Below are 22084 nucleotides of genomic sequence, written 5' to 3'. Positions count from 1 at the left end.
TTATCTTGAGTTATGGAGTTGTTATTTTTTTATACCTCTTTGCGGTTACCTTATTATTTACCCCTATTTTTCTAAGTAAGAACCTAACTTGTATTGTTCTATATCGCCTTGTATCACTCTCCATATGGCAGTTCTATGCCTCCTATATTTAGTCCCTCTTTTTAATTATTGTGATCTTTTACATATTGACTTCAGTGATTCCCTGTTATGAGCATTTTTTTTTTTAATTAATCTTAATTTGTTTTTGTGATTTCCCTATTTGAGTTGATATCAGGATGTTCTGTTTTGTGAACTTGTGTTGTGCTGGTACCTGATATTATTGGTTTTCTGACCAAATAATATCCTTTAGTATTTCTTGTAGCTTTGGTTTGGTTTTTGCAAATTCTCTAAACTTGTGTTTATCTGTAAATATCTTAATTTCGCCTTCATATTTCAGAGAGAGTTTTGCTGGATATGTGATCCCTGGCTGGCAGTTTTTCTCCTTCAGTGCTCTGTATATGTCGTCCCATTCCCTTCTTGCCTGCACGGTTTCTGCTGAGTAGTCTGAACTTATTCTTATTGATTCTCCCTTGAAGGAGACCTTTCTTTTCTCCCTGGCTGCTTTTAAAATTTTCTCTTTATCTTTGGTTTTGGCGAGTTTGATGATAATATGTCCTGGTGTTTTTCTTTTTGGATCAATCTTAAATGGGGTTCGATGAGCATCTTGGATAGATATCCTTTCGTCTTTCATGATGTCAGGGAAGTTTTCTGTCAGCAGATCTTCAACTATTTTCTCTGTGTTTTCTGTCCTCCCTCCCTGTTCTGGGACTCCAATCACACACAAGTTATCCTTCTTGATAGAGTCCCACATGATTCTTAGGGTTTCTTCATTTTTTTTAATTCTTTTATCTGATTTTTTTTCAGCTATGTTGGTGTTAATTCCCTGGTCCTCCAGATGTCCCAGTCTGCATTCTAATTGCTCGAGTCTGCTCCTCTGACTTCCTATTGCATTGTCTAATTCTGTGATTTTATTGTTAATCTTTTGGATTTCTACATGCTGTCTCTCTATGGATTCTTGCAACTTATTAATTTTTCCACTATGTTCTTGAATAATCTCTTTGAGATCTTCAACTGTTTTATCAGTGTGTTCCTTGGCTTTTTTTGCAGTTTGCCTTATTTTGTTTGTGATGTCTTGAAGCATTCTGTAAATTAGTTTTTTTATATTCTGTATCTGATAATTCCAGGATTGTATCTTCATTTGGGAAAGATTTTGATCGTTTTGTTTGGGGGGTTGTAGAAGCTGTCATGGTCTGCTTCTTTATGTGGTTTGATATGGACTGCTGTCTCCAAGCCATCACTGGGAAACTAGTTTTTCCAGAAAATCCGCTAAAAAAAATGCACTCAGATCCCTATCAGAACTGCCTTTGGATTATAACCACCACCTTGTTCCCTGTCAGGATGAAAGTCTGAGATTTGGATCATATATGCTTAGCTGGTTCTGTGTTTTTAGTCCAATTAGGGGTGGATTTTTGGTCCCTGGGTTTTTTGTGTTTCCTTCTCTCAGGCCGGAAGAGTGGGTTAGGAAAAGACCAAAAGAAAAAAAAAGGGGGGGGGGGGAAGCAAAGCCGCCGCAGATCCGGAGCCTTTCTCCCTCTGGCTCAGGAAATTCCAATGTTAATGAAGCCACCTGCGGAGGGTGGGAGAGGGATCAGAGAGATAGGAGAGTAGCACCTCAGAATATAGCCAGAGTTGCTTGTCTTGCTTGGAATGACTATTTTATCTGAGATTCCCAAGGGGCGTGTCGCCTATGTGTGCTGGCTGTGTGGAGATTGCCCCCAGGGATCTGGCCCACTGAAGCCACGGTCAGATCCTCTGCTGCCAGTCCAAAGCCCAGCGTCAAGGTTCCTGTGCTGGGACGGTGCACTCCCGACTCCAAAATCAGTCGCTGCCTCCCAGGGACTTCTCGTCCCGCCAGCCGTGTTGCCGTGCCACTCCTGTGGACCGGCTGGGCCCTCTCCCGGGGTTAGTTCAGGGGAGTGGAGCAGCTCCCCGTGCTTGTGCCGTGACAGTGCCTAGTCAAAAGCCTGGCGGCAAGATTCCCCAGCTGGGACGCTGCACTCCCAGCTCCAAGACCAGTCACTGCCTCCCGGGGACTTCTCCCACCGGCTGCGTAGCCACGCTGCCTGCGAGAACCGGCTGGGCCCCCTCCCGGGGTGAGTTTAGAGGGGTAGGGCTGCGCCCCTTGTTTGCGCCCGTCAGCTCCCCTGGGCCCTGGCCTAAATCAGGCGCCAAGGTTACCTGACTGGGACGCTGGCTCCAGGCTCCGAAAACAGTTGCTGGTTCCCGGTATTTGTTTGTTTTCCATCTCTAAATCTGTGTTTGTTGTTCAGAGTTTGTAGATTGTTATGTATGTGATCGATTCACTTGTTTTTCCGAGTCTTTGTTGCAAGAGGGATCTGAGGTAGCGTCTACCTAGTCCGCCATCTTGGCCCTGCCCCCTGATTTATTATTTTTATAATAATTTTTATTGAGCTTTAAGTGAAGGTTTACAAATCAAGTCAGTCTGTCACATATAAGCTTATATACACCTTACTCCTTACTCCCACTTACTCTGCCCCTAATGAGTCAGCCCTTCCAGTCTCTCCTTTCATGACAATTTTGCCAGTTTCTAACCCTCTCTACCCTTCCATCTCCCCTCCAGACAGGAGATGCCAACACAGTCTCAAGTGTCCACCTGATACAAGTAGCTTACTCTTCATCAGCATCTCTCTCCTACCCATTGTCCAGTCCCTTCCATGTCTGATGAGTTGTCTTCAGGAATGGTTCCTGTCCTGGGCCAACAGAAGGTTTGGGGAGCATGACCACCGGGATTCCTCTAGTCTCAGTCAGACCATTAAGTCTGGTCTTTTTATGAGAATTTGGGGTCTGCATCCCACTGATCTCCTGCTCCCTCAGGGGTTCTCTGTTGTGCTCCCTGTCAGGGCTTAAGAATTATTTTAAACTTTGAGTTTCTGAAATTTTGAAGGAGATACCCACTGAAATGTTTGGTAATTGTGTTTCGAGAACAAGGGAGGCATTCAGGCTTACCAAGATCTACTTTTAACAAAATCCCAACTGAGATGACTTTTAAAACCTGTCTGATTTTAGCTTATTATATTCATGAATTATATTTGTCAATCAGCCTGTTTTGTTTTTTTAAACTAAATAACCTCTCAATGCCATGAAATTTTCTATTATTATATTTTCCCTGCCTTGTGTAAATACCTTCTATATTTCAGACATTTCGTTTTCCCATTGCTGACAGACCTCCTAGCAGGACTTTGCTTTATTTAAGATCATCTAATTAGGCAGCTTTGTATGGTCACTTCTAGGCAAAAGTGGCCTGCATTCTCCTCTCCATACTACATAGCCATGTAATATTTTCAATTTCTCCTACCTTTCCTTCTTGTCTGAAACTTCGGTATTTAATAAAGCATTTAATAAGCAGGTGTATGCTGTCCACTATTAAAAAAAAATATACCATTATGAAATAAATATGTAGAAACAAGAGTCCAATTAATATATAACATTCATATCTGTCACCTGAGAAGACCCCACAGGGAGTCCAAGTGCCCCTCATCATGAAGTCTCAGTTCCCTGGTAGACCAGCGAGCTGGTATCCCACAGCAAAAGAACAGGAATTTTATCAGCCTGTTGTTCCCAGAGGGACTTTTGTCCCCAAGCCATTAGGATTAACAAGCTGACAGCTGTGCATTGTACAACGTGCTTCTCTCCTTTGGAAATTTTCGATCAATTAATAGCAAGGTTTGGGACCAAAATCTTGACCGAAAAGTCAGAAGACATGTTTCTGAGGTACCCCTCTGAGAGAAGAAATAATCTCTGAACATCAGCTTATCCATCTCCCATGTGGCTAATGCCTTTCCTAAATATCTTGTAGGACTTGGTGAGGATCAGAATCGAAATGAGAAAATGCAGTTTATATACTTGGAAAATGGGGACTGTTTTCTCTGCATATTTTCCCATAATCTAGAACAGTGCCGGACATTAGTAATCATAGTTAGTGATTTTGATTAATTTTAAGTTATTATAATTTATTGTAACTTACAATGTTCATTCCCAAGTTAATGTGTTATATTAGTTTTAGCCGAGCCCTGATGATGTGGTCTTAAAGAACTCGGCTGTTAACCAAAAGGTTGGCAGTTCAAATCCACCAGCTGCTCCTTGGAAACCCTATGGGGCAGTTCTACTTTATCTTAAAGGATCGCTGTGGATCAGAATTGACTTGAAAGCAACAGGTTTGGGTTTTTACTTTTTAGTTAGTTTTAGTGAAAAGGAAGAATGATGACCTTAGATTTATTATATAAGAATTTGGCAAGGACAAAAAAAAACCCGTTGCCACCAAGTCAATTTCTATTTATAGCAACTCCATAGGAGAGGGTAGAACTGCGCCATAGAGTTTCCAGGGAGCGACTGGTGGATTAAAACTGCAGATCTTTTGGTTAGCAGCCAAGCTCTTTACCACTGTGCTAACAGGGCTCCAGAAAACTGGGGGAAAATCCCTATCTACTCCCTTTTAGGATGGATCAGATCCTATGTGTAACGGGAATAGTACCTACCATATAGATGATGCATTAAATAAGTTTTTTTTAATTGTATGAAGTATAGCACACATACACAAAAGTGCACACATTGGTGGCCTGTTTGATAAGTCATCACAAAGTGAACACACTCATGTGACCACTACTGAGGCTGAGGAATAGACTATAAACAGCATGCCAGAAGTCCCCTTCTTCCCCGTCCTAATCACTAACTCCTATATATCACTGGGGACTACCCTAAATGTACCTTCCTTACTTGTTTTTCAGGTACTTTTGAGATATCTATCAATGTTTGTGTTAAATGCCCTCATTAAATATATAAATGATTTATTTTGGCAATGTAAGAATGAAAGACTTATCAAATATTAATATATAACTACCCAGCTTCATGCAGGGAAATAACAAAGACATAAATGCTCAGTGTAGCACGGAAATGTGAAGCATGAAGTAATTTTGTAGAGGGAAAGACCAGGAGTAGTTGCCTGGCTATAGGCTGGGGAGAGAAGAGGGAGAAGGCATTAGCAAGAATCAAAGGGAATTGAAAAGCGAATGGAACTGAACTGAAGTCACACTGAATATATTTCCTAACTCAACCCTGGTCTTTGTTTCTTCAGTTGAAGAGATTCAATTCTCCAGGCCGTTCTTCTATTTCCTTAGTTTTTTTTTTTTTTTTTGATTGCTTCTTTAGTAGGAAAGATGAAGCTCTTAGGAATCTTATGAGGTAAAACTAACCTCCTGATTAGCATACCGAAGGGGATATTTTTTTATCTGAATCAACATTGATGAAGGAAATGATTTTCCCTCTATGCTGACATTAGACTAAGTAACATAACATGATACAGTATAATACAACATAAGACTGAATTATATCTACTTAATCTTTGTCAAATGGAAATCACTTGATTGTCCAAAGTTCTCTTTCCTAAACCTTCTATTGATATAAACAACACCCAAAAATGATTCATAACTTCTCTTTTATTTATAATATTTCAGAACTTTATACACATAGATAACATTGAGTAAACGGATGGTGGAAACCTCAGTGTGGTCTTTGTTTAGTTAATATTTTAGGCATTCACTTACAAATTATTAGTTACAACCAAATCACACCTCATCCCAACTAGTTTAAAAGGGAAATCTTTGTGTACCCACATATCAGATGGATAAGTCGAGAATAAGAAAATTGAGGAACTTAACTCAAGGGAGCTAAGTATGCTAATGAAAGTATTTTGATTTATTCATTATATACTTATCAATTATTTATTTAGGAAGACCCTTAATGAGATGGATTGACACAGTGGCTGCAACAATGGGCTCAGGCATAACTACAATTGTGAGGACCCGGCAGTGTTTCGTTTTGTTCTGCATAGGGTTGCTATGAGTCGGAACCGACTCAACAGCACCTAACAACATTATTTATTAAAGCATAAATGTAAGTCGTTGTAGAATTGTAGCAATGTTATGATTTTAATGGCAGAAATCAATTTTCAGTCAATCAACAAAGTTATTATAAGGCACATGTGAGACTCTATGTAATATAAAGACATGGTAACTATACACAGTTTAATTTACGTGGTAAAAGAATACAGATGTGCTGAATGGTAACTAAGAATACAGGACCCAAAATACAGTCTTATCATGATCATAAACACTTCCTAAATAAAACAGCTATGCTATTATCATTAGAAAAATATAATACTTATGTAGAATGTTTGAAACTAGATCAAGACCCTTGCAATTTTCCATTCAAAAGTTGGTCAGCAATACAAGCATGAAGGACACATGAACACATATAACATATAAAAATATATATTCAAGACTCTTGAATGTTTCACCTGACTTGGATGATTTAGAAATAGTGTTAACTGAGAATATTTAACTGTGGAGACATCCAATCTTCAGCCGTTGTTTTTAAATGACACTTGCAACAGAAGAATTTGCCTGTTGATGTCTCAGGATTGTTCAAATGACACTGAACATTTTTCAGAACCAAGAACATTTTTTTTTTTGAAGACTGTGTGTAATTGGCAAAGGCAACAGGGGTATTTGTACCTGAGCCCCCTAATATTTCCTAGATACATCTCCCTCCCTGATTCTTTGTGAGGAGGCCCATCTCCCCAACACTTTTCTTAGAGCTGCTGCCACATCTTTATTCCTCAAACTGTAGATGAGTGGATTGAGCATGGGAGTGAGGATGGTGTAGAAGGCAGACACAACCTTGTCTTTCTCTGGTGTGTGGTAGGAATGGGGTAGCACATTGGTGTAGAAGGCTGCCCCGTAGAAAATGCTCACCACCATAATATGGGAGGAACAGGTAGCAAAGGCTTTGCGCCGGCCCTCAGCAGAATTCATCCGATGGACAGTAATCAGAATCCGTGTGTAGGAGACAGAGATGATAGATATGGGGATGAGCAGCATCAACACACAGCAAGAATACATGAGAGTCTCATACAGGGACGTGTCCATACACGACAGCTTCAGCACAGCTGGAATCTCACAAAAAAAGTGATTGATTTCTCGGGACCCACAGAAGGGAAAACTCATGGTGATGGGGGTCAGCATAAATCCATCCAAGGAGCCACCAACCCAGGAGCCTATTACCATAAACAAGCAAATCCTGCGGTTCATGAGGACAGGGTACCGGAGGGGGTTGCACACAGCCACATATCGGTCATAGGCCATGAGGCCCAGTAGGAAGAATTCCCCTCCAATCAATGTCAGGTAGAGAAATATCTGAACTGCACAGCCAAGGAAGGAGATGTTCTTTTCCTTGGACAGAAGGTCTTGCAGCATCTTGGGGACAGTGATGCAGATGTAGACTGTGTCCATGATGGAGAGCTGGCTGAGCAAGAAGTACATGGGTGAGTGGAGGCGAGAATCTATGTGAATAAGCAGAATCATGACCACGTTGGCTGTTACAGCCACCACAAAGATGAAGAGGACCACCGCAAAGATAAACTCAGGGAACAAGGGATCAGTGATGAGGCCCAAAAGGATGAAGTCAGTGGAGTTCTGAATAACAGCCTCCATGTTCAGATCACATAATAGCTCCTAGACCATCAAGGCAGAAAGTTAGTCAAGTAATAATCCAGTATTTAGGCAGAGCCCACCATGAATAGTATGTTGAAAAAAAAAAGCAGTGTAGAATAAAGGAAATAACATCAACTTTGATGTTATTCAGAACCACTCTGAAATACGGTTTCACTATTAATTGTCTCTATGACACTGGACATATTAATTAACCTCCAAGCTAACTCAGTTTCGTCATCTGTGAAGAGGTCATCATAAGTCTATTTGTTTATACTTCAGACTATGTCTTTAGGCTGCATACCGGTGGTAAATGGAATAATTCATGAAGTCCAAGGTTCGGAGTGCTTTATTTTTATTCTGAGCTATCTTTTATGTACATTTTCTAATCTTATCACTTAGGTTGAATGTTTCCTGAGATTGTTGTCTGTACCTTATTCCCCATATTTGCCTTGCAAACTACATATATGTACTGATCAAATTTAAATTGCTTTCTGCCATTACATTGTTAAAATCGTGCAAAGATGTTTATGACTGCTTTCTTTAGTAAAGTGATAGAATGTAATATGGAGTCAATAAATTCAGATAATTTTAACTATTTTTGGCTGGTGTTATTATTAAACAACTTTGTGAATGGTTGGATCATCAAGAATTAAGTGGGTGGTACTGCTAACTTTATTTGAGGGTCAGAGACCACTGTGCCTTGTGGTCAGATGTTGTGCAGCAAAGGGAGCTCATGTTTCAGACATAGATCATTTTAGTTAAACACTTGAAGCCTATTTTTTCTCACAGGATAAGTCGAGTTATAAAGCTTGAATGAGGACTACGATGAAGTCTACTCCACAAGCAGAGCTTTGGCTGGATTCATCATCATGGCAGTCTTTCTGACTGATGCCATGGAGCCTGCCGAATTTTGTGATTTAGCACTGCCTAACATCTGCAGTGGTTAAGTGTCTGGCTGCTAACCAAAATGTTGGCATTTTGAATTCACCAGCCACTCCTTGGAAACCCTATGAGGCAGTTCAGAATTGACTAGATGGTGATGGGTTTGGATTGATTTTAACATCATTAAAAGGAGCCCTCATGGTGCAATGGTTAAATGCTCAATTGCTAACCAAAAGGTCCATGGTTCAAACCCACCAGTGGCTCCATGGGAGAAAAGACCTGGCACTCTGTTTCCGTAAAGATTACAGCCTGGGAAATCCTATGGGGAAGTTCCACTCTGTCCTATAGGGTCGCTAAGGTCAGAATAACTCAACAGCACACAACAACAACAACAACTACATCATTCAAAGGAGCCATGGTGGCCAGTGGTAGAGAGCTTGATTGTTAACCAAAAGGCTGGCGGTTCAAACCCGCAAGCTGCTTTGCCAAAGAAAGACGTGGCAGTCTTCTTCTGTAAAGATTAGACCAAAACAAACCAAACTGTTGTCGTTGGGCCTATTCCATCTCATAGTGACCCTACAGGGCAGAGCAGAAGTGCCCTACAGGGTTCCCAAGGCTGTAAATCTTTATGGAAGCTGACTTCCACATCTTTCTTCCCCAGAGAAGCTGATGGGTTTGAACAGCCACTTTCGGTTAGCAGCTGAGCACTTAACCACTGCATCACCATGGCTCCTCTGTGAAGGTCATAGCCTTGGAAACCCTATGGGGTCATTCTACCCTGTCCTATAGGTTTGCTATTAGTCAGAATTGACTCATCTGCAACAGGTTAACATTACTCAATTATGTCTTAAACTTCTGTTACATTATTGTTCAGCCAAAACTTTAACACAATTTTTTCCCTGTAAAGGTGGCTTCTGAACTTATTAGAATGTTTTATTATCCTAGCAATCCAATGCTAGGTGATTTTATCTTTCCTTACATTTCCTTTTTCTGCTGTGTTGGTGCTCCTTCATGTTTATGAGTAAAGATAACTTGAGATGGGAAGGAAATTCCTTACTTTAGGTGGAAAAAGACACACTAATATTAGAGTTCCCTGAAACTAAATGGAAGATAGAGAGATGAGGCAAGGAGACTGAGTAGGGTTTATGCCAGGGTCTCCATAGGGTAGAAGCTTTGTGTGTTCAGGGAAAAGAAACCATAGAAATCCAGGCACAGCTTGTGACTTTCACAGCAATTTGTAAGAGGAGACCTCCAAGTCAGATTAGTCAATATGCTACCACGGGAGCAGGACCTGCTCAAGATTGAGAGATCTGAACCAACCGTTTGTGACACACCTTCTCAGGAAGCCAGCACCACCACAGGTATGAGAAATAAGCTTCCAGTGACCTTCCTGTGACAATAAGGCTGCTAACCTAAAATGATCGCCTCCACCTGAGGCATGGTACCTGTTATACCTTAAAAAAGGGAGGAGAGATAAAATCTCTCCAGTGCAAACACATTCTATGATCAGGCATTTTACCAAGTGTTATAGGCTATACAAAAATTAACAGTGCCTGCCACTACCACTAAGAAGCATATGATACAGTTTGAGAAATACTACATATACCAAAAAATACTTATGATGAAATCAGATTGCAATAAAACTAAGTGGAGATTTCTAGGGAAGGCAGAAACATTGCACTGGGGACTTTTGGTGTCTTTTAGCAGAGATAACATTACTGTAGCTGCTCGTGTAATTACCCTTTCTGAAGTTACACAACAGGAACTATTCATGTAGACCTGGGGACCACATGCACAGAGGTGCTAATGGCAGCCAAAAATCAAAGGACACCCAGGAATTCTTACTTTAGGAAGTGAAAATTACCTCCCTGGACCTCAAATTTCAGTCAGTTAAGGATGGGATTGTACCAGCTAATCAAAAGTACCATATAGCTCTAATATTCATAGATTATTTGTTTCTGGATGGGGAAAAAGTGACCAAAGATGACATATTGGGATATGTCTCCTTTGGCTAAAGTTTATAAAGAGAAAACAACCAAAGATGTGAAAGATACCAGGAAAGGTCCGAGGAGGTATGGGAGGTTTCAGGGTCTCCCAAACCGTAAAAGGTGAAAGTGCTTGCTGCGTGCCAAGCAGTTTATATTCTTTTCATACATTTAATCATAGTAAACAATCTTTTTCAAAAATATTATTTTCCTCAAACAGCTTACACTGCATAGAGACCGAGATAACCTTAAAGCGTGGAACATTTAAAGAACACAAAAGAGATAACCACTTTGAAAATAGTACTGATACAAACCGAAGTCAGTTTGGTTAGAGCAAAGAGTTTAATTGCAGAGACAGAAATTGGTCTCTTCAAAATTTTTCAATTTTAAATTAAAAAATGTGAGGTTTAGAAAGAAGAAGGGAGGACAAGATTGCTGGCATTGTAGACACTATCAGGAAAGACTCACAGGTAGGAATCAGCAGCGTGTGCAGGATGAAGCAGGTCAGGGAGAGTTCAGTGCAACTGCAGCTTAAGGTCTCCTTTGAGAGCTAAGCTGTGTAGAGTAGTGTGGGGCTGGGACACGCGGGGGCTGAAGAGTGAAGGCTGAGAGATTTTGACTCAAAATATCTAGAAATAGAGTGCAACTGTGAGTTGTTTGAGAAGAAATGTTACATGATGTAATATTTGTTTAACAAAGATATATCTGGCAGTTTTATTCAGAATAATCTTTCACAGCAAGTTGATTAGTATTAATTGCTGTTAATTTATTTTCTTGAAGCCACAGTGGGTTATGACCACTCATCTCCTTTTCTTCTCCTTCCTTTACAAATACTCACTAAACCTGCCACCCTTTGTCTACTTTTATACATTAGAATATCATTTGGACACTGCTTCAGGTATTGAATAATTACATATTTCTCTCTTTTCCCTATGGCAAGTCAGTATCCAGTGATATGACTTTGTCTCTTTACCTTAACACTATCTCTAAATTCCATGGTCATATATTTCCAAAGATATTTCCTTCACCTGTTCTATTCATTTGAACAGTAACTGATTTCATTAGTGAAACCAGAATGAATCTTCAACTTCTCTCCACCCCACAGTCAATGTGGACATTTTCTGTGTGGAAAACTAAGCACAGAAAAAACATATAAGAGCCTTTCTTTACTTTAAAAAATGAGCAGTATAATGAAATTTAGATGACATCTATTGAACATCTACTGTGCCAGGAATTAATGCCTTTGAAATAGTCTGGGTTGAAATATCAGATGCTAATTTATCTAAAACATTAGTCCAGAAAAAAAAAAAAAGTACATCCTGGAGTATTGGATAAAATGCCTAAATTCCAAGCTCCCAGTTATCAGAAGGACATCTACTATTTTGACTCAGGGAAACATCTTTCTGAACAGTAGTGTCAGACAGTCTATGTGGTGACAAATAGAAATCAAAGAATGGGGCCTAGGACTCACCAAGTGACCCCACTAATGCTGTAGAGGAGAAAATGGAGGGCCAGAAGAAAGGAATGATGACATATGACCAGCAGTGACAGAGCAGGTGGTTAGAAGTCAAGATCTCCAGCTCTAAGTATAACGTGTTCACTGTTGCACCATGCAATCTAAGTATCCAACATGTATATACAATCCCTTTCTGCTTCAATTACTCAGCCCGGTGGGCTTTCATATGCCCATGCAAGGAAAATTTCAGGGAATACCTTTAAGAAATAATTACCTTTCTATTTAAAAAAAAAAAAAAAAAAAACCTTTTCTCTAATGGAGGTCCTGGAAGCATACTTGTAAGTCTTAGGGAGTGAGAAAAGGAGAAAGGGGTTCAAATGAAATTAAAACAACAACAACAACAACATATTTTAATCTTCTCCTAAGCATGCAGAAAACCTTCATCCACACCTGACTACATACAAAGAAAGCAATCATTGTCTTAAATTACAGAGGGCAATCATGTTTCTCCCTTAGTAATGAGCATCCTTGCCACCTACCCATTAAATCTGAAAATTCCCATTAATATTTGGAAATTTCTCATAATGAATAGTAAGTGAACTCTTCCAACTATCAGCTATTCCTTTCCCTCTTCAGTAAATTCATTTCGCATTTCTTAACTATTACTAGATGCCTTTTGGCTTCCTGTATTTTGGGCTAAATTATTCCTTTTCCAGTGGACTGGCTGCAAAAAAGTGAATGCATCCATTCTTCTTAATCTTGAAAGGACCACTATGTCAGCCATTAACAGATAATGTCACAGCAGGGTGTCCCTTTAACAGTCACAGAGTGTTGCCTGGGGTTCCATGAAAATCTAAGATCTTACCTCACAGCAGCTTAGTCCAAGTCTTAGTAAGGCAACAGTAGAACAACAGACTTCTTAAATACTCTGGTATGGAGGTGGGGCTTGGTCCAAAGAAGGCTTATCATTTGTAATGGATTGGTGTTTCCACATCCCTCAGGAGGAATCTTCTGGCAGCAACTAATTCAAGCTTATTTGGTTTGCCTTGTGCATTAAAAGAAGATCAGTCAAAGCCCATTCCCTCTTGCTGAAGGGTGCATTCTTTTCCCAAGTGAAAAATTGTAATCATTTCTTGATATTTCATCATAATTCTGGCATCTCTTCAGAGTAATAAAAAAAAATGAGTGGGGAGTGAGGGACAGACCCCCAAAAATATTTAAAATTTCGAAAACGGGTTGTAGTGATGAATTAGAAGTTGTACTGAATTAAAAAAAAAAAAATTATTTTCCATGTCACTGGTTTATTTTGTATGAAGAAAAATTAGTTATATGAAAAAAACATGTATTTGAAACCTAAAGAGTTTGTTTTTCAGAATTATTCATCTAGTGATTAGTGGAGAAGGAAATCAAATTCAGGATATATATATAAAAAAAAATGAGAGAAAACATAAAAAGGAAGAAGATAAAGAAGAAAGGAAACGAGGAAGAAAAAAAGAAAGCAAAAGGAAGGAAACAAGTGATTGAGTAAAACAGAGGTCATGTATTTTATGAAAACTCTTTTGCGTAGGTATTTATGCATAGAGATTTATACATGAAAGAAATTAGGCACTTAAATTCATTTTATTTGTCTAAAGATAAATAAGGAGAAGGAAGTTGTCTTGTTTGGGGGAGAAGAGCAACTTTAAAAATACTAATAAAATACTGCTACTGATAATAAATAGCATCATTGAATAATTTTCATACACTAGGTGCTATAATGGGTACCTTACTTATATAATTTCTAATTACTCAAAATCATTAGACCTACACTTCATGCTCCCTACAATACAAATTAAAAAAAAAAACAAACATATTTTCAGCCATCAAAATGATAGTAGCTAATTCTTCCTAAAAAATGTTATATGCATAATAATAAATAGAAAAGTTCTTCAATTAGATGTTGGATCTACTTGAATAGACTTTTCCCTCCAGTGTGATGTGTCTCACTACAGAGTCACAAATGGGTTGTACCAAATATTCACCCTCTCTGCCCTGGATTGGCCTGGCAGTGCCTGGGTTGGCATGAGAAATTGTATAGGTAAGGTACCCATTACCACACCTAGTGTATGAAAATTGACTTTGCTGTCAGCAACTATCTCAGTTTACCCCAGTGTGCCACACAACTGCCATTTACTTTGATTTCCCTGCCATGAAAATTGTTGAGAAACCCTGCTATAATAATTCGGTCATGACTTTATAATTAGCTTCTATAAGCTTTTAAAAAAAATAGCTCAAACCCTTAGCATTATATTGATTAGCATGTCCCTGACTCATATGTCACAATGATTTTTTCATTGTTGAACTTAACTGTCTTGCAAATATGGAAAAAATCCAAATTATTTATGTTATCATAGAGATTTTTTTTGACCCATCAGTTTTTCTTCTGCTCTTTCTTGTCCATCTTTATCTTCTTCTCCTTCTTTATCCTCCTCCTCCTTCAAATCTTTTTTCAGTAATCTCCCTTGCATAGAGATAAAAACAGGCATGACCCCTGCAAACCAAGACAATGATTCCCAGTGGTTGAGGGTTTAGATTCCCAGCATTGGATTTGATTTCAAATAATTCTGTATGCCCATCCCATGCCAATGTGCTACCTGACATTAAGAGTAAATCCTCATTGAAACAAAACCCTACTATTTAACGTTTTAAGACCTAAATGATTTTTTGAGAGAAAGGTCTTTCTAAACTTCTAAGGTTTTAGCTCTTATATCGCTGAAAGACAAAGACACATATCAATAGGTCCCTAGGTGGAGCTCCTAGATGGTCAAATAAAGCATGAAAATAGAATCCTGGGAGAAGAAAATATCATAGCTGACAGAATATTGGATCTAAAGATACCTTAGGTGTCATATAAGTCAATAATCTCATTTTAGGGATGATTAAAAAGGCTCCGAGACACACCACCATGTCAAGGAAAATGTTAAAGACCCCTGAACTTGGGATAAGGACACCTGGGCTGCAGAAACAGTTCCACCATTTCCTGTGTATCCTTGAGCATGGAATTCCGCTCTCAGAGGATGGTCTTCCATCTATTAAATAAAGTTTGATGCAGTCATCTCTGAGGTTACTTCAAGCTTCAGCGTTCTACTTCAAGCTCCAGTGTTCTACAATGCTAAGCTTATATGTTGTCTCCTTATTTTCTGTGTTGTGATTCTTATTTTTTAAATGTTTTATTATGTTTACTTAATAAGTAAGAATCTTATCGTTATTAGCAGTGTCGACTTAATACATTTATTTGCTACCAAAAAATAAGTGGAGAAAAGTCATGGTTAGAGATTTCTCTTGAGATTATTGAAGGCACTCTGGGATACCACTAAACAAAGACTAGGAAGTACTGAGCTAGGAGACTATATTCCAAGACAAAATGTGTTGTTGCAAACACCAAAGGAACAGGCACAGACAACTGAATCTATCCAGATGGAATGCAAGGTGATCAGACACCCAAGAGAGCAAAAACACAAAGTGACAATTTAAGAATCTGATTTCTTCCCAGAGTTGGAAACAAAATTTGCTCCACTTATCTGACTCACCATGAAGCAGGTAGAACCTATGCTATTTCAGACTGAAAATGATTTACACTGGTACATTGGAACAAAAGTGTCCTATTGAGTACAACATTAAGGAAGCAGATATGGATTTCCCTACATTTTTCATTATGCAAAACTCTCTATTGACCAAGACATAAGTGTATGTGTAGATCTGCATAACGTCTACATGAAATAGTTTCCTATTCAAGCCTGTCTACTTTACTTGCATCTCTTTCCCACACGTACCATTGCCAATACACTTCAGAAGCCTATTTTAAAAGGTCCTGACATTCCTCTGTCCCTGGATAGTCTGATAATTTGGGATAATTAAAAGCCCCATCACCACTGGAGAAAATCAGCATCACTACAAAGCCAACAATGGATCTTGGAGCATAGCAAAAGGGTGGAAATATGGGAACAGAGTTGAAGAGCAGGAGAGAGAAAAAGGAAAAGGGATTTGGAGGTAGAAAGGAAGAATTGTAAGAAAGGGAATAAGGAGGGAGGTAATCAGAAAAGAGTAATGGAACATATGCCATGGATTTTCAAGCACTGATCCAGAGGACAGAGGATGAGGTGATAGGTGTACAGGCTGTTTGATCTTCTTTTGATTTATTTTTTCCAACTCACATTATTAGAGTACCAACTCTGTGTCAAACACTAAGCTAAAAACACATAAACACACAAACACTTACGAGTTGATGTGCTGGAAGCTTGTGTTCTCTTCTGATTTATTCGTTTGGGAATGGAGAGGGTCAGGTCCTACAGAGTTGATAGAAGGATTTCCTTCCAAGAGGAAACATTCTTTATGTTAGGAAAGTATTAGTTTCCTAGGGCTGCTGTAACAAGATACCACTAAAAGGGTGACTTAAAACAACAGAATTTTTTTGTCTCACAGTTTTGGAGGCCAAAAGTCCAAAATCAAGGTGTTGGCAGGACCATGTTTTCTCTAAAGGCTCGAGAAGAAGAGTCTTCCCTGACTCTTCCTAGCTTTTAGTGGTTTCTGGCAATCATTGACATTCCTTGGCTCATAGATACATCACTCCAATTTCTGCCACCATATTTAAATGGTCTCTTTCTTCTGTGTGTCTCTGTTTGCCTTTTCTTCTCTTTTCTAAGGCCACCACTCATATTGGGTTAGAACTCTTTCTATTCCAGCATAAGCTTATGTTAACTTAACAGATGACATCTTCAAAGACCCTATTGCCAAATAAGGTCATATTCACAGGTGCTGGGGTAAGTGCTTTAACTTTTCTTTTGGGGGAACACAGTTCAATCCATTGCAGAGTGTTTTGGCTTATTTTATATCATTTCTGAAGTTAGGGGGAAATCAGTAGCAAGTGACCTCATAACATCTTAGCCCCTCATGACTGATACACTGGAGAGGCAATGGCTTTTATTTTTATCACAGAGGGTATGTGATGGCCAGCCAGACATCACCAGCCCTTGAAACATATTCTACCTGTTTTATTAAAGGTCTTGTGTTGGAGTTGGAAAGCATTGATACTCTCTGTAGCCTTGTCTGTACATGAAAGATTTCTGCTTTCAGATCAGTGCCAGACACAGCATCATCCCTGGAGTAGAAGTGAATAGAGGAGGCAGGTTTCACTGCACCTTCTCTATGTTGGTGAGCTAGCTAAAATAATACTTTGTGGTATATAGCACCTTCCAAAGCTAAAATTGATTTTGCACCAGTTATCTCATTTTTCCTCTGAGATAAGAATTAGGTTAGAACACCATAATTTTATACATTGAGAAACAAATGGGCTCAATATGTTAACTTATTTCATTCAACCTGGAACAGTAAACTTTTCGATGACAGCTTACCAAAACTATAATGAATGTACTTCTTTATAACAAAAATTTAATTTTCCTAACATCACCATTGTTTTCCTATTCGGGATCCACTTGTTAGGCATGCTCAATATTTCTAAATCAGAAAATAGACAAACTTTCTAATCCTGATCTAATGCATTCTTTTCAGGTCCCTGATGGAGAAAATAAGACCCAAAGAAGATCAGCAACCTGAGTAGTCCTGGATGGTCAGGACAGAATGGAGTCTAAAATTTGACTTTCCAACTTCTTGTTCCAATATGGGTTTGTTGAAGGAAAACTGGATAGGATGCCTACATTAGGGAGGACCAAGGTTATCTTTCACCCATGTATCCTCTTTGGAAATGTGGGAAAGAAATATAATGTGCCTTTCAATGTTCTCTAATGGAACAGTTCCCCTTTATCTTTTCCAGGCATTGGATTTTCTGAAACATATATTAACTCCCAGTTGACTTGTCTACACAAGTTTATACCACAGAAACATTTATAGGTTAGAAAAGTGATCTTATGGATAAGTAATTTTTATTCTTTGTAATGTAAAACACCTCTTTCTTGAATAATGAAATATAAAATAGTTGATACGCAACATGTAAAAGTAAGGAAATGCAAGAAGAAGAACTTAAAATAGAGTTTTCGTCAAGTGGGGAAAAGGAAGGAAACACGAAGAATTTAAAAAAAATACTGGTTAATATACAATAAACAAAATATTAGCATTATTTTAATATAATATGATAAAATATTATAAAATAGAGAATGCAAGAAATAGAAATTAATTTCCAAAAGAATAAACCAGCATTTCATCCTCAAAATATTCCCATACCTTTACAAAATGAAACGTATTCAGTTATAACTTCACTTAAATGTAATAAAATGCTTTAAAAAGTTAAATATAGTGAGAAACCTTCTCTGTTAAAAAAAAAAAAATTTTCTGTTAGCTCCTATTAATTAAGTGGTCAAGGGCAATGAGGGATATGGAATGTAGGAGTCATTCAGGTTTACTAGCTCCTACAACCACCCCCCACCACTTTTTTTTTTTTTAAACATCAAGTCCACTGTTCTGGGATGAGTTTAAGAAAATACAAAGAAAAATAGATAAAGATAGACATCAGAGTGTTGATTTCCTCCAACATTTGATCTGTACTATTAGGACTGGGCAATGTTTTGTTCTGTAGTACATAGGGTTGCTGTGATTTGGCACCTAATAACAGCAACAACATTGTGTCTATAAGCCATACTAACTGAATTCAGTTGAGAAAATTGAGTACAGTTTTTTTTTTTTTCCCAACAAATAATGATGCCAATCCTGGCTTGATTGAATGAAATATATCTACAGAAAACAAACAAAAAAAAAAAACTTGAAGAAAAATAAATTATACATGGAAATAACATTTGAAATACAATTTGGAAATTAAAAATAGTGATAGTTGCAAAACGTAATGAACACAATTAATGTCCCTAAATTGTATATGTGAAGAATATTGAAGGGGCAAATGTTCTGTTACATATATATTTACCACAATAAAAGAATAAATAAAATAAAATAATATTTGACAAGTACATTTCACTGAATTGGCCAATCTGTAGACTGTCTAAGGAGAGACAGTGCTGAGAAGTCAGAAAAGTAGCTGAAGATGAGCATCTCCTTTGCTATGACTGAGCGTAGCCAGAAGCTGAGGGAATGCTTTGTTAAAAGCAGAGGGATGACTACTGTAGCTGACCTCTATTCTCACTCCATCCAAAACTGTCCATTCCTCAGATGCCTCAGGCCTTTCAAAAAATGGCCAAGCCCTCAAAACCTCACAGTCAGCCTTCCAAATCCCATGAATGCCCCACAGTTGCTGGCATATGGGTGACTTAAGTTTTCAGAGAAAGCATATTCAAATCCAAAGATGATGATAAAGCCCTGTATCCTTGTGTTCAAGCCTCTAACAGTGGAGGGAAGTCATTGAGTGGTGCAAATGGTTAATACACTTGGCTGCTATCTGAAAGGTCAGAATTTGGAGTCCACTCAGAGACACATTGGAAGAAAGGTCTGGTCATCTACTTCCAAAAAAATCAGCCATTGAACACCCTAGGGAACACAGTTCTACTTTGACAGGCATAGGGTCACCAGGAGTTGGAACTGACTCACAAACAACTGTTTTTTTTTAAATTTATTTTTCTTTTTTCAGCACTAGGGGCATACTCATTAGAAAGCATTTACCCTTTCTAAGGAGAAACCACTCTCTCCAGGCCCTTCTGTAAAGCCCCTGTGAACATCCTTTTTTCTGAGGCTGTAGATGAGTGGGATGAGCATGCGAGTAAGGATGGTGTAGAAGGCAGATACAGCCTTGTCCTGCTCAGGGGTGTGGTAAGAGCGAGACAGCACATATGTGTACATAGGAGCTCCACAGAATAGGCTGACCACCACCATATGTGAGCAGCAGGTGGCCATAGCCTTCCACCTCACCCCTGCTTCACTTGTCTTGTAAACAGTGATGAGGATTCTGGCATAAGAGGCAGAGATGACAGAGAATGGAATGACGGGCATCATGATGCAGCAGACATACATGGCTGTCTCATAGGCTGATGTGTCTATGCAGGAGAGCTTCAGAAGGGCAGGCACCTCACAGAAGAAGTGGTTAATTTCCTGAGATGCACAGAAGGGGAACTGCATGGTGACTGGGGTGAGCAGGGAGCCACCCACGGACCCTCCCAGCCAGGCTGCCACCACGATCAACAAGTGGCTCATGAGGACAGGGTAATGCAGACGGTTGCAGATGGCCATGTAGCAATCATAAGATATGAGTCCTAGGAGAAAGAACTCAGCACCTGCCAAAGTTAAGTAGAGGAAGTGCTGGGAAGTGCACCCTGCAAAGGAAATGGCTTTCTGTCCCACCACCTGGTCAACCAGCATCTTGGGTACAATGGTGGAAATGTATAGGATGTCCATGAGGGAGAGCTGGCTGAGCAGAAAGTACATGGGGGTGTGGAGGCAGGAGTCTACACAGATGAGAACGATCATGATGGTGTTGCTGGCTATGGAGATCACAAAGACAAGGTGGAAGAGAGCAAAGAGGAGCCAGGGAAAGTGAGTGTTGCTGAACAAGCTGAGGAGGACAAAGTTGGCATACGTGGGATAATTACCCCACTCCATAGCTCTGTAGGCTGCACAAAAGAGAGGTAGGTATGAGATGTAAAGTTTAGCAGAAAGGAAAATTATCTAGTTTGCTTAAAGCATTGTAATGTGGACATGGACAAATCATCCTTGGAAAAATTAATGATATCTCATTGTGAACTCCCCCTCTTTTTTTTTTTTTTGATACTCTCCGGAGTTGATTACAGTTAATGGGTGAAAACGGCAGTAAATTGTGAGACGAGGAAGATGTAAGCTGTGGAAACTGAAGTCCAGTGCCAGGTACATGAGATATTGGCACCAAGTCTCTTTTGGACCTTTTGCTACAGCTATATCATGATGGATGGATCTCCAATCATGTAAAATAAGTTTCAGACAGGTTTTTACTGATGAGACCTACATTATATCTTTATAGATATTTCTGCTTTTTATTCTTGAAATATTACCAACTTTACATCAGTGTTTTTTTCGTGGGGTGTTTTCTTGATGTTTGCCCTTGTTCCATTTCTATCTTTTTTTCTCCCCACTGTGTTTAAGCATTAAAAAAAAAAAAAATGATTCCATAAATTCCAAAACATAGAGACCTAATAGGACACGGTAGAACTGCCCCGCAGGGTTTCCAAAGCTGGAAACTTTACAGGGGGCAGACTGTAATCTTTCTCCTGCTGTTAAACCACTGGGGAAATTTAAAGCAAGCATCCAGCAACAATCCACACTGTGGAACACAGAGATGTGTGCATCAGCCTAACCCGACTAACATAATAAGAATGAGCTCCTCCAAGTGCTCCACTCATTATTTCACCATAAATCCAGAGGCTGGGAGATGGTTAGAGGAGACCACGCACAGAGACTGCTGTTGGCCCAAAGGGAATGTTAAAGCCCAAGAGGGACAAATGGGCACCAAAACCTTCCTTTCAGACCATCGTGTCCCCAGCCCTGACCAGGAATAGTCCTGGTACTAAAACTCACTAATTAGGCCCTTGAGATGTCCCCAGCATTGCTCATGAAGAAGGGAGGTTTAAGCAGCTCTGTAACTTTTAACAGTAACTGCTTCCCACTCTGTAAATGCTGACTCATGCCCTGCATTCAGAAAATTACAAATCAGAGGCGGAGCCAAGATGGCGGAATAGACAGATGCTTCCGGCGAGCCCTCTTTACAACAAAGACCTGAAAAAACAAGTGAAACAACTATATTTCTGAAAAGCTGAGAGTCCTGAGCATCAAAGACAAGCTTAGACAATGAATTGAGGGGCAGGGGAAGGAAGAGACTGTCTAGAAGTAGAGAGGAGTTACTGGACCTGAATCGTGGGGAGCTCTCAGGCATCATTCCCGGAGCGGTGGCAGCAGCGGTGGCGGACTGGTACTAGCATTTGGCCCCTTTCCTCAGGGAGAAGCAGCCAGCCACACATGCTACTCACACCTCTGGAACCTGAGGAGAATGGTGCTCTCGGCAAAAGCTAAGTACTTGCGTATATTTTACAGTGCCCCACCCACCCCCAAGCCAGCTTCAGCGGCTGAATCCCTGGGCCTGCTATAGACCCTGGTGAGCACCTAGAGCTAACCTCCTGGCCTTGGGGAAGGAAAAAATTTGCCATTGGGGGAAAAGATTATTTGCTAGCTCCATTAACCAGGAGAGCTCAGGA

At 39.5% G+C, this 22084-nt stretch overlaps 1 protein-coding gene and 1 pseudogene across 1 annotated transcript; both read right to left on the bottom strand.

Annotated features, from left to right (window-relative positions):
* Positions 1-331: 331 nt before the first annotated feature.
* LOC126068223 (olfactory receptor 2T2) lies at positions 332-8049 on the bottom strand (the record flags this gene model as incomplete). The annotated part of the gene is made up of 3 exons (XM_049870676.1): positions 8038-8049; positions 6691-7628; positions 332-371 (listed from the first exon to the last, which is right to left on the bottom strand). Coding segments are annotated over exons 1-3 (990 nt in total), but the record flags the coding sequence as incomplete, so codon positions are not given.
* An 11485-nt stretch (positions 8050-19534) lies between these two features.
* On the bottom strand, positions 19535-20462 carry LOC126068219 (olfactory receptor 2T27-like; annotated as a pseudogene).
* Positions 20463-22084: the final 1622 nt, after the last annotated feature.

This window comes from Elephas maximus, chromosome 2 (assembly GCF_024166365.1).
Source record: "Elephas maximus indicus isolate mEleMax1 chromosome 2, mEleMax1 primary haplotype, whole genome shotgun sequence".
Classification (NCBI taxonomy): Eukaryota; Metazoa; Chordata; class Mammalia; order Proboscidea; family Elephantidae; genus Elephas; species Elephas maximus.
This window is presented reverse-complemented; position numbering and strand designations above follow the sequence as displayed.